The sequence below is a fragment of the Octodon degus genome, unplaced genomic scaffold (assembly GCF_000260255.1).
Source record: "Octodon degus isolate 3935 unplaced genomic scaffold, OctDeg1.0 scaffold00047, whole genome shotgun sequence".
In the NCBI taxonomy this organism is placed as follows: Eukaryota; Metazoa; Chordata; class Mammalia; order Rodentia; family Octodontidae; genus Octodon; species Octodon degus.
In genome coordinates this window covers 551,598-565,403 of record NW_004524623.1, presented here as the reverse complement: position 1 = coordinate 565,403, position 13,806 = coordinate 551,598, and the positions used below count along the sequence as shown (strand labels likewise).

General features: G+C 37.7%; 1 protein-coding gene and 1 pseudogene across 1 annotated transcript in view; both read left to right on the top strand.

Annotated features, from left to right (window-relative positions):
- Window positions 1-13,806, top strand: part of CUNH12orf66 (chromosome unknown C12orf66 homolog) — a 26,644-nt gene that overhangs the window by 2,341 nt on the left and 10,497 nt on the right. The window contains exon 2 of the mRNA XM_004632124.3: window positions 4,185-4,470. Within this exon, the coding sequence (XP_004632181.1) occupies window positions 4,185-4,470 (286 nt within the window). The remainder of the gene's footprint in view (window positions 1-4,184; window positions 4,471-13,806) is intronic.
- On the top strand, window positions 6,951-11,029 carry LOC105742319 (annotated as a pseudogene).

Genomic DNA, 13,806 nt, shown 5'->3' with positions numbered 1-13,806 from the left:
TTCTTGGAGGAGGAGATGATTACCTCATCAATAGAAATTAGATGAAAACTAAAGAATTACTTCTCAGAAAAAAAAATGTGTGCACATAATATTTTGTGTATAATATGAAGAGGGTTCAGTTGGATTTCCGAAAGTTGCTTATGAACTCTGGCTTAAAAAGTATGTTGCTTTAGTAGTTGTATGTGTCAGGTTTTTATGTAAGCCAGGTTGGCTGACTGTGTTTGAGAACATGAGCTTGAGTCCTTCATTGACTTCTGTTTGGGTTCTGTGAAGTGGCTGTTAGGCAAAGTGATAAGTTCTGCTTGAACCCAGGCTGGCTTGGATGAGCTCAAGGGCCATGCCTTGAAATTGCCCTACACATCAGTTCCGTGTTGTGGCACAGGCCCAGTGCCTACTAGGCTCCCACATGATCTCACTTTTGAATAAATGTTCTGAAAATGACGTGTTTAACTTTGCCTCATGACTGGCTTATCTGTTCAAAGTGTAGTGCTGTTAGTGTAAATTCCAGAATTTTAACTATGTTTTTATTATTGTTGTTGTTTTGTACAAGACCATATGGGATATAATGTGATTGTATAGGCTTTCCTGATTATTAGGCTGACTGTCCATTTTCTTAAAATGTAGAGACAAATTTTATGTTGCCATATAAAACATTGAATGTTGTGTAACTACTTTGTTAAATAGGTTTTATATTTTTTATAAAGCAAAACAGTTTATGCATACTTTTAGAAAACTCAGTGTTTTGAAAATTTTTTTCCACTTTATTGAGGTATAGTTAACAAAAATTATGTAGATTTGAAGTATACAACTTTGTTTTTGATACACATTGTGAAATGATTGCCAGTCAAGCACAGTGAGTTTCTTTTTTCTTTAAGAACACCTAAATCTGTCTTAACAAATTTCAAATGAAAATCTTGCTTTTTGACCTCAGTCTTATTAACAGGTTCTAAAGCCTGTAGCCATGAATCCTGATTACAGGTGCAAATATGGGCCTTCAGACAAAAGATAGAATCAACAGGAGCTGTCTGTTCCTGTCTTGGCTCTGTTACTTAAAAACTTCGGGCACTGCCCTCATCTTGGCACTTTCTCTTTCCTTTGAATGAAAAAGTATAACTGTCTGGAAAAGGATCAGTGACTAAAACATGCTGACTCAATGCTTGTGGAGGATTGTAGAAGGTCATACTTCCCTCCCTTTGGTTTTTATTTCTGGAGTTTCCTCAACCTCTGATGGCTAAAAATTTCATGCTGTGGAATATGATGCAAGAACTGATGTTTAAAAATTATTATTTGGGCTGGTGAGATAGCTCAGTAGAATAAGCACTTGCCTGGCAAGCATAAGGTTCTGAGTTCAATGCCCGGTTCCTCAAAAAAAAAAAAAAAAAAAAAAAAAAAAAAAAAAAAATTACCATTAGTACAAATTTGTAGAGTTAAATGCCCAATTTTTTACATGATCTTTTATTTTTTTATTTTTTTTATTTTTTTTTTATTTTTTTTTTTTTTTGATCTTTTAATAGATTTGAAATTTCATGATGTGAAAAGAACTGTGGAGGTCTTGAAAAATACTGAGCATTCTCAACTAGAGTTCTCTGGGAATAATTCAAAATAATCATATTTTATAAATTCAAAATATTGAGAAGAGAAAAAAGTCGAGTGTTTTCTGAGCAGGAAAGAAGGTTAGTTGTTTCTGAGCTGGAAGAAGGCCCTGGATATTTCAAACCAGGGTAGTCAACAGATAGGATTGTGTTCCTGAGAGCAAAGAGACTTGTCTAAAAGAAATGCATTGGTGGGCTCTCTCTTCCTTACAGTGGTTTCATTTTACAGTTTCACATACTGGACATTGGTGTTTATTGATAAGCTTTTGAAAGTAGTCTTTGTATTTTTGTAGTACTTCCATTCCCCTAGATAAGAGTAATCTGATGGAAGTAAGTATCCTGGTTTCAATGCAAAGTTGAAATTTTCACCCCAGGGTCATCCTGTTGAGCAGTGGAAGTTAGTACAAGTTTGAGGTCACTTATCTATGTCACAAAGGACAGGAAATTTACCGGAGTTTTCAAAACTTAGTTATGCATTATTGGGAGTTTTGTTGTGTCATTTATAAGTACAAGAACATAGAACTAGCATCATTGAGTATGTGGTTTATTCTAAGCCATATTGCAAATGTTTTTTATTTGCTTGTTAGCTCTATTACTAGTTTTATGTAGACAACAACAGTAAGGCTCAAAGTGACTAGGTAGTTTGTATATCACAGAGCTTCAGAGTTTTGGAGTTAATATTTGAAACAAAGTCTTTCAGACATCACAGTTTTGGGGTTTTAGATAATAGTCTACCTACTTCCCAGTCTAAGAGACTTTGTCTTAGATATGAGCACAGAGACCTGTTTATTCCATACCTATCATTCTATAAAATCACAATTAGACTAAAGGTAGACATAGAAAGAAAGCAGACTCTCCAGGGTATAGTCCTGTCTGGAATGTTAATGTCACTGTCACTGAATTTTTTCTCCTTTTAGTAGGAGTTACTTTGGATAACATACTGAAGAAAATGCTCAAGTATTAGTACTTTGACGAGTCACTATTAAGTAGGGTGACCAACCATTCAGATTTGTCCAGGATCAAATTTCTTAGGGCATGGGACTTTTGGTGGGGGGCAATAGCAGTACTAGGGATTAAACCTAGAGCTTTTGAACTAAACTTTAACCCCAGACATTATTAAGCTTTACTTTTAAGACAGGGCCTATCTAAGCCACTTAATTGCCTGGCTGGGCTTGATCTTGTGATTCTCCTGCCTCAGCTTCCCAGAGTACTGGGATTATAGAAATGCACCCCACAAGAGGACTTTTTTTTTTTTAAGAGGATGTTTTAAATCTGGACTAATCTAGGCTACCATATGTATTCAGCTACTGGGAAACTGGGGTGAGAAGACCACTTGAGCCAGTGAATTTGAGACCATCCTGGGCAACATATTGAAAAGCCTTATCTCAAAATGCAAACAGATAAAACCTCGAGACTTAGAAAACCAGTCTTTTGATGCTAAGCCCAGAAAATCCTGGGCAAACTGGGACATCTGGTCATCATAGTAGCAAGGGATGTAAGATTGATTTCTTAAAACATGGCACATCAAACTAAAATATTAAATGGTTCATTTATTAAGTGACTTTTTGAAATACCTAGATAAAGTACAACCCTAATTAATATGTTTACAATACTAATAAAATCATTATATTCCAGGTTTACTAACAGAAAATTTAAACCAGCACTTATCTCGAATTTTTATAAGTTTGTAGGAGTCACTGTTTTAAATATGCTGGGTTTTTTCCCTTTTCTTTTGTGGCTCTTTGTTGGTATGCCAACTTGCTTAAGAAAACATCCATGAGGCTGGCTCTAATTAGAAATACAATTGATCATTAATATGGAAATAAATGACATCTATGCTGTTTGGCCCTTTTTAACTTTTGTAAAGTATTAGTTGGCCTTATTTTTTGCTGGTTTCTTTTGGAACCTCTAAATCACAGCAACAACTATTATAATTGGTTCCTAGTCTTAGTAATTCAGAACATTGTACATACTGTATCATAATGTATAGTGTCAGTCTTAAAAGAGTGCTGACTTTTTTTCCCTCCGAGATCTTAGTCTATGTTCTTGCATATAAGGAGTGTGTGTGTGTGTGTGTGTGTGTGTGTGTTTTGTTTTGTTTTGTTTTGGCCTAAAAGATAAAATTCAAAGGAAAATGCAACTCTAAAGCAGAAACAAAAAAATTCTGATTTACTAGAAATAACTGCTTCTGTGATATGAGTACTTTATTTTATTTTAAATATGTTTATGTGAAAAGAAAGCTTTTTAGATCCAAGTTAATAGTATTTGGTAGGTTAATTATGCTGTCAAATAAATCTGAATGCTGGTTGCAGTGGAGTAGGGGAGAAAACCTGAGTAAGACCATCCCGTAGACTTAGGAAGCCAGTCGTCATCATACTAAGGGATGTAAGATTTACTTGTACCAAGTATTCATTCGGATCATGCATCAGTAAAATTCTGAATCATAAAGTGCTTATTTCCCAGTCAGGGTCAGAGAAATAACAGAAACCCAATGAGCTCTCTGCTTCCCAGTTTTTCCTTTTGGCTGCTGGGAGGTGTTGGTACTTTAGGCTTTTCTTTACCTGTTGTGTGCTTATGTCGTTTCCCTACCAGGGGGCCAGTCTTTCTTTAGCAGAAAGGATTCCATCCGCACCATCTATACGTCCCTGCATAATGAGCTGAAGAAAGTGGTGACCGGCCGCGGAGCCCTGGGTGGGACTGCTCCTCACGTGGAAGAACTCCTCTCCCACTTATCAGAGCAGCTCTGCTTCTTTGTTCAGGCTCGGATGGAGATCGCAGACTTTTATGAGAAGATGTACACCCTCAGTACACAGAAGTTCATCAATGCTGAAGAGCTTGTGGGACTTTTGGACACTATCCTCAAGAAGTACAGCTCCAGGTCAGTTGGGGCATTGGGCAGAATGTAGCAGTCTTCTCAATCCTGTGTAGGTTCTGAATATTTCCTACTCCCATGACAGATTGTGGCAAAATAACAGAAAAAGAAGTAACTATATTCCAACTTATAGGTTTTAACTCATTAGCAGTTACACATTAGGCTCCTTTTAGCTCTTGCAATAGCAGAACACTGGGAATGAAGGACTTGTTAAAAGTTGGTGGGTTGTAGATTTAGCTCAGTGCCTGGCAAATGTGAGGTCCTTAGTGTGATTCCTAGTATCTCCCCAGATGTTGGGTTATATTTGATTTTGTTGCTTATGAACGAGTTCATGACAAGAAAATTGTGCATAAAATAATGTGACATTTTAATAAATCTCTATTTAAGTAAGTATTGTCTCTTCCAAAGTAGTAATCTTTGTGAGTTATTTGCTTGTTTATCTGATATAGTTGTCATTCTTAGCATGTGTTAGAAATGCCTTTAATTGTTTTCAGAGTCTATGACATATACTTTGGTTTGTTTCAAGCTTCTTTGGTGGAGGCAGTCATCTGCTTTTGACAAAAGAAGTGCATGTTTTGTTTTGGATAGCCAAAAAATTATTTGGAAGTGAATTTAAATTTTTAAAAAAGGTATTGATCAACTGAAAAATTGTTCTTATTGGAAGGACATTGCTACTTACAAATGAATGAGACTGGTTCTGATACACTGCTCATAATATGAAAAAATTTCAGAAACATTGTGAATATCATAAAAGTGAATGACATATTTTGAATGATTCTTATGAAAAGAACAACTTATTTTTCCTTCCCTTGGAGTCTGGCAGAGTACCTGCCTATAGGAGCTGCTGAATTTTGTACTGATTGAAAAGTGATTTCTTTCAGGGGAACCACACATATGAAATCAGATATGTGTGCTTCAAATGTAGAGGAAGATACATTAATTATATTCCCAAATGAAAGCTAATGCATATTTGATTAATGCAGTGGGGGGAGTAAGAAAAAGTGGGGGAGATTAAAAGGCTTCATGGAAGAGATAGAATCTCAGATGAGCTTTTATGCATAGGTGGAGGTTTTAAAACAAAGGCAAAAGGAGAACAGGTGTTTTGAGGTAAGAAGGTATTTTCAGAATAAAAAAAGTTCTGAGATATTTGATATGTGCTGTTCTTTCTTACTAAAATATTCTTGACCTAGTTTTTTCATTGTTAAGTCTTAGTTTATATGTCTAACCTTTGTTTACCATACTACAAAAATTATCATTTATTTAGTCACTATCCTAGTCTACACTATTTTCTTCACAGTACTTATTGCTGAGAAATTAGTCATTTGTTTATAGTGTTTTTTGTTTTCTTTTCTTATAAACTAGAATGTGAGCTTTATGATAGCTTCTGTTTCCTCAGAATTTGTAACAGAAGACATAGAAGATGCTGAGTAAATGAATATTCCAGATATAACTATTTTCTGGAGTTTATAAGTATTGGGAACTGGAAAGTTTTTGAACAGGGGAGTACTTTGTTCTCATTTTTGTCTTAGTCATTATTTAGCGCTGGTGGGAGGGATGAGGTGCTGAAAATGTGGTTATAGGAGGAAGGGTTAGAGTAGCAGGCTATTAGGATAGGTAGCATGTAAGTAGTAGTAGAGAGCCTGAAACATGTGTTTCAGGATAATGAGAGACAATATGGTGACAATCGTCTGTTGGTCTTGGCAACAGGATGGTAGGAATAAATGAGAGGTTGCTGCAAAGGTGATTTGGAGGTTTTGCCCACCAAAGATAATGTAATTTATGGGATCAAGAGATAAAGAGAGGCTGGTTTAGAAGGAGCTAAATTTTCGGTGAGTTTGAGTTGCTAGTATGCTTCCAAGTAAATTGATTCAGCAGGTATTTGGAAATGGGGTTTGGTATTGCTTGTACCAGAGAAGTCCGATAATTGCTGTGAATATACCTGACCATGTGATTCAGGAGACCTTGGACTGGTGTGTGAGAAGGATTTGGAAAGATGTAGAAATGCCAGCTGAAAAAGTAGAGCTGGAATGTCTTTTGCTATTCTGAGTGGAAGATTCTGATTAGAGCTCAGACCAGAAGGCTTATAGAAATCCTGCCTGTAAAGATCAGGCTTGAGAGGTTTCTGCTGAGAAGGAGTACATTTGCTATAGGACTCCAGATGATGTGTGTTATGGCTTGGCAGAAAGTTTGTGTGTATTGTGCTTATGTCCAGAGACTTTGCCTAACACTGAGGTTAAAGGCAGGGGACAAAATAATCTGGAAGAAATTCTAAAGCAGTCTTATATTGAGGCCATGCCAAGGCTATTTCGGGGGACTTTCAGCCAGATTAATATTGAGAGTCCAAAGCAGAGAACCCAGCAGAATGAATCAAAACTTGAGTTTTGGGGCCTGGGAGATAGCTCAGCAGCACAAGTGCCTGCCTGGTAAGCTCAAGGTCTGGCACTGTGATTTCAGAAGAAGACCAGTGTGAAGCTGAAGCTGTCAGTATGAAGCTGAAGGTGCAGTGGAGACCCCAGAAATTTGGAGAATCCAGGAACGTGGATCGTCTGAGGGAAACTGAGAAGAGGGAACAGCGTTAGCCCAAGAGAAAAGCCATGGGAGCTAGCACCACTGGAAATGCCATAGGGACAGAACCCTATGTAGTTCAGAGCCCTTTGTAGGGTTCACATCTTGCCACAGATTGCCTCGGATGCTAGACATGGAACTATGGGACTTAGTGTTTACCCTGTTGCTTGCTTTGGGTTTGGTTCCATTCTTTCGTATTCCCCTATTTGTACCTTTTGGAATGCAAATGTTTACCTAGTACCATTGAAAGTTGGAAGTTGGAAACTTCTTTTCATTGTTACAGGGGCTTGCAGCTGAGAGTTTTCCCTCAATCTCAGAGAAGATTTCAGACCTGGACTTTTCTGCAGTGCTAAAGATGTTAGGACTTTTGCCACTCTCAGAAATGGAGAAATATTATGCAAATCCCTTTTTTGCATAAAGGGATGTGCATCAGTCTTTGAGGGGTTGGGAGAAGAATGTTATGACTTGTGTCTGGCTATCTCCCTAAAGCCTCATCTGGTCATAGGTGGAGCTTTTTCAGAGATGGCTGGATCTAGACTGTGTGACTGGGATTGATTCATGGCACAATGCTAAGATCAAGGGAGCTAGGATTAAGGATGTGAGTGCTGCATTCCGAAAGTAGTCTGGATAGAGTATAAGGAATAGAAAGAACTGTGGTCATCCCTTGCTTGCTTGCTTTGCTACCTTCTACCTGCCATAAACTGTGTCTCTTCTGTGATGGCTGTCTACCATATCATGCTGTCCTGGAGCCAGCTAATTATGGGCTGAAAATTCTACAAATTGAACTAAATAAACTTTTCCCTCCCTTAACTTATGGGTGTTAGGTATTTTTTTCAGTAACAAGAAAAGTAACTAAGTTAGGGGTCTAGAGTTGAGATAAAAGGTCAGAAATTGAAATTAATAAAAGTAAAACACACTTTCTGTTCATCTCTGAAAGCAGACTGGACAAGGGCTGAGGAGATAGCTCAATAGAACAAGTGCTTGCCTGGCAAGCAGAAGGTCCTGAGTTCAATCGCCAGTACCGCAAAAAAAAAAAAAAAAAAGATGAAAGCAGACTGGACATTGTAGTAATTTAGTTAATCTGTAACACAAATTAGGGTTAAGGGTTTAGATTTTACATTTTGTATAATACTTATTAATTTTTTTAAGTACAAAGATATTCTATTGCATGAAAAATAACCCTATTCATAAAATTTTTGATAGAACTTCTAACATGAATCATCTATATTGGGACAAATAGGCATTAATTAAAAAGATAAATGGGCCCTTCAGAAAGAGGATTAGGGCTGGGGAGATGGCTCAGTGGAATAAGTGCTTCCCTGGCAAGAACAAGGGCCTGAGTTCAATCCCTGGTTCTGCAAAAAAAAAAAAAAAAGAAAGAGGATTAACTTGTTCAACACAACACAGCCTGTGAATTATCTTGACCTGTGAAAGGTGTGCGTTATAGCACAGATGCCAAATCATAAAGTCTGTAAAATAAAAGGTATTATCCTGGCAAAGACCAAATCACAGCCCTGGAGTCCTAGCTCTTTGTAGAGTTTGCCACAGCACAGAATAAAAAAGAGAAGACCACGTGAATTTATACCATTGCCCGTCAAATGCCTTAGGTTATAGCCAAATTCTTAGTAAAAAGGAAAAACCTTCATAAAGAAATCATTGAAAATTTTAATTAGGAACAGAACCCCCCCCCAAACAAACAAAAAAACACCCAGTCTATAATCTGTTTCCAATAAATATTTGCTGCTGCTTGTATCTCTGCTTTGGTTCGTGTGTGTGTGTGTGTGTGTGTGTGTGTGTGTGTGTGTGTGTTTAAACTGTCCAGGTACTACCCTATCAGCTATTACTATAATAGTTCTGTTTAACAAACTGTCACCGAATTTACACACAGGCTTGCAGCTTTAGCTGAGCTGGGTTCACCTGGATAACTCCTGAACACTGCTGGTTGCACTGGACTTGTTTCTTCACTGTGAGCTTTGGAATTAGGTCAGCTAGATATATGTGCATTCTGACTCAGGGATAGAGGGGAAGCAGCTACCCAGTGGCAATATACAACATGCCAAAAAAGTCAGCACATGCCTTTGTGTACATTATTAGATCAGTTAACATCTTTTTGATTAAGGCAAGTTGTATGGTCTGGCGCATAGTACAGGTGTTATGTTTTTTGTCTAGGTATCTCAAAGCCTCATGCAGTCGTGGGGGACATTCATTCAAGGGCAAATGAATCTAGGGTTTGTGATTGGTTCATAGTTCATTGCTAGTATTAAGAGTGGGTGATTGCTGGATCAGTTCACTGATTGGAGTGGCACCACCCTAATCCCAGTATCTAGATAAGATAAAAGAGCAGAAAGAGGCTTATTTCCCCATCCTTTTTTGCTCTTACTGTTTCTGCTGCCATAAACTTGCCCTTCTGCCTTCAAGGAAACTCTGCCTTCGAGGCATCTGATTATGGGACTAAAAGGTTTTTTTTTTTTTGTCCTGTATTTAAGGGAAGGGTCTATAGGGTGCTCAAGGTCTCACTACTAGGTTGGACTCTAGTGATTCTCCTGTTTACAGCCTCCCAAGTGCTGGGATTACAGGTATGTGGCACCATGCCCAGTCTCAATGTGCTCCTGGGGCCGGGCCGGCATGACCAGCACGGGAATCAAACCCTCAGCACCTGTCCCTGCTTGCAGGTGCTTTAATCTGCTGAGCTATTTGGCTGGCCCTATGGGACTAAAAGTTCTGCAAACCTTTTCCTCTTTAACTTTGGGTGCCGGGTATTTTGTTTCAGCAATGAGAGAAAAGTAACTAAAACAACAGGGTAGGACAGCCTCCATTTCATGTAATTAAATCCTCTTTACTTTTTTTTTCTTCCCATGTTTATGATTTTAAAAGTAATATCAAATTTAGTACTTTAATCTTTCTTAGCACTTGAGTATTGTTACGAATATTTATGTTATGCAATAATTATTGTTTTTTATTTTATTACTTTTTTTTGGTAGAACCGGGGATTGAACTCAGACCCTTGTGCTTACCAGGGAATCGCTTATTCTACTGAGCCGTCTCCTCAGCTGCAATTACTGTTTTTTAAATATTTTAAAATTTTTTGAGAAAAGAGTGCTAATGCCTGTGGCAGTGATGAATTGCAGCAGGTGCTGGCTGTTCCTTGACTCTGGGGAGCATTAGCAGCTGCTGGTGGCCTCTTTGCAAATGTATTGCTGTCCTTGAACATCATTTCATTTGAAAAGCACAGGGGAGCTCAGCCATCACTATTTCCAAGTACAAACTTATTATACTGAGACATGGTGAGTGTACTTGGAATAAGGAGAACTGATTTTGTAGCTGGGTGGATCAGAAACTTAACAGCAGAAGATTGGAGGAAGCTTGGAATTGTGGGAAGCAACTCAAAGCACTAACCTTTGAATTTGATCTTGTATTCACATCCATTTTTAACTGGTCCATCCACATAGCTCAGCTAATCCTGGAAGAGTTGGGGGCAGGAATGGGTCCCTATGGAAAGTTCCTGGCATTTAAATGAGGGCCCTGATTGGGCTCAACAGGGAGAAAATGGCTTTAAATCATGGTGAATAACAAGTGAGGCTGAGGAGGAGAAGCTGCAATGTGACCCCACCTACTATTGAGCAGTCCCATGTCTGCTGCCATGAAATCTACAACGACTGGAAGTATAAAGTGTGCAATGTTTTCTTGGATCAGCTGCCTCAATATGAAATCTCAAAAGATGTTCTGGAGTGACTTCTTCCCTACTGGAATGAAAGGATTGCAAAACCATTTTGATAGTTGTCATGGAAATAGCAGTAGAGCTCTCTTGAAACATCTGGAAAGTATCTCAGATGAAGACATTATCAACATTTCTCTTCATACTAGAGTCCCAGTTCTTCTGGAGCAGGATGAGAACCTGCACATTGTTGGGCCTCACCAGTTTGTGGGGGACCAAGAGGCCATACAGGTAGCCATTAAGAAAGTGGATAACCAAGAAAAATTGAAACAAGCCAAAAAATAAGGTTTTTCCCACATGATAGCTGGCCAGGAATAGATGTGCCATGTGTTGTGTTATGGGGCTGACTTCTCTCTTTCTCCCCTGATTTGTCATATATTTCCAAGGCTGGGTGGTAGAGTTTGTAAACTTATTTAGGTCCTGATAATGCTTAAAATTGAATAAATACTTATGTTATAAGCCTTAGAGGTTAGCTTGCCTGCTAGTCCTGTTTGAGCTAGTCACCAAACTAGCAACCTGTGGAGTTTAATCAGGTTGTTTTGTTAGTTTCTAGAATGGGAGAGTGACCAATAGAGATAAAATTTAAGGTATTCATTATTCAGTAAGTCATTCAGACACCATCAATAGAAATACCAACAGGTAGTTCACTTTTTTTTTTTTTGCGAAACCGGGGATTGAACTCAGGCCCTTGCGCTTGCCAGGGAAGCGCTTATTCCACTGAGCCATCTTCCTGGCCCCTCACTTTTTATTTTGTAAGATTTTTTAAGATGATAAAGGATTACTAGGTAATGTACAGTGCGTATAGATACTTCATTCTAGATTTTTCTTTTAGGAAAAGGATGGTTTGCTAGTTAAGATCAGAGGCCCATTGAATGGGAAAGTCACAGATGATTTTTTTTAAGGAGGCTGACCAGCACCATAACAAGGTCTTTTCTTGAGTCCAGAGTTATCCTTTGTTTGATATTTAGAAGAATTCTTTAACCACTAAAATGATCAGGGTAGACAGGCAGCTACAGCTATTTATGATAGATTTATTTTTGTTTGACCTTTAACCTTTGGGTCCTTACAGTTGGCTTAAAAATAAAATTCTGTGACTGAAAATAAAAAAAATTAATATGTGTTTGCAGTACATATTTATTGCATTCATGATGGGAATTATATATGCACATTATACACCTTAGTTCTTTTTACCTCCCCTTCCTCTACCCTTCCCTTTCCCTTGATCTCTTGGTCCCTTTTCCATTTGCAAAAGATTTTATCTTCCTATGCCAGCCAGCCCCGCCCCCTGGTGGGCTGAGCTGCCCCCCCCACTAAATAAATGCTAAAAAATTAAAAAAAAAAAAGATTTATCTTCCTGTTTCCTATTATTTACATTTATTTTGCCCTTTATTTATACTTTTTGTGTCTGATTTATTTCACATAACATTATGATCTCAGAGTGCATCCATGTTTTCCTGTGAATGATTCAAGTTTATCCTCCTTATGACAGAGTAATACTTTATTGTGTATAATACCACATTTTCTCTGGCTGCTTCCAAGATGTAGCTATTATGAGTTGACCTTCTATAAGCAAAGATATACGTATGTCATTGTAATATGATGCCTTTAACTCTTATGTGAAGATACTTAAAAGGGGAATAGTTGGGCTGAATGGAATTTCTAGTTTTGGTTTTTTGAGGAATCTGTAGTGATTTCCATAGTTTACACTCACACCGACAGTGTAGAAGACTTACTTTCCTTCACTACCTTATCAGCATTTTTTATGATTTAATTTCTTGATAGCCATTATTTCTGGAATAAGGTAGAATCTCAGTGTTGTTTTAATTTGTATTTCTCTAATGTCTGGAAATGTTGAACATTATTTTATGTACTTATTGACTATTTCTACTTGTTTTTTCTGAGAAATATCTATTCATTTCAGTTGCCTGTATTATGACTGGATCTTTTCCTTTCGGGGTGAGTCCAGTATTTTTTACCTCTATACAATTTTAGGTATTAGTCCTCTGTCCATAAGAATAGCTGCCAAAAATGTTTTCCCATTATTTAAAAGCTGTCTCTTCACATTACTGGTTGTTTCATTTACTTTGCAGAACCTTTTTAATTTGATATGATCTCATTTATTGATTGTTGGTATTTTTTCTTGTACAGTTGGGATTCTCTTCAGAAAATAGATGTCTTCAAGAATTTTGCCTAGTTTACCTTTAAGCAAATTGTCACACATAGATTTTTGATCCTTTGTGATTTTAGTTTAATACATGGTAAGACATACGGGTTTAGATTAAGCCTTCTGCATATGGACAGCCAATTTTTCTGGCATTCTCTATTAAAGAGACTGTCTTTGCTCCAGTGTATGTTTTGGGCCCCTTCATTAAAGATCAGTTAGTTGAATATGCCTGGAATTGTTTCTGCATTCTCTGTTTTGTTCCCTTGATTTACAGGTCTTTTTTTTTTTTTTTTTTTGCCAGTTCTATACTGTTTTTATTCCTGTACCTTTGTAAGATAAGTTGAAATCTTTGTAAGGTAATAATTACAAAGCCTCCTGATTTGCCGTGTTTCCCCAGATTGCTTTTGCTGTTCTGGGTCTCTTCTGGTTCTATATAAATTTTAGGATGGTTTTCTCTAGCTCTATGAGAAATACTGTTGGTGTTGTGATTAGGATTATGTTAAATCTCTTCTATCCATTTTGAAAATATGGCCATTTTCACTATATTGGCTTTGCCTCTCCAGGAATGGGATATCTTTTCATTTTCTAATGTATCATTTAATCTCCTTTTCCGGAGTACTGTAGTTTTTGTTTTGGAGATATTTTACTTTGTTCATTAGGTTAATCCCTAAGTATTTAATTTTTTTCTTGATGCTATTACAGATGTTATTTTCAGGGCCAGTGAGATAGCTCAGCTGACTAAGCGTCTGCTTAGGCAAGTGCAGGGACCGTGGTTCGATCTCTGGCACCACATGCTGTGCCGGTCCTGACCCCGGGCATGCTAAGCTGGCCTCCAAAACTGAGTGTCATGGTGCATGCCTGTAATCCCAGCACGGGGGAGGCTCAGAACAAGAGAATC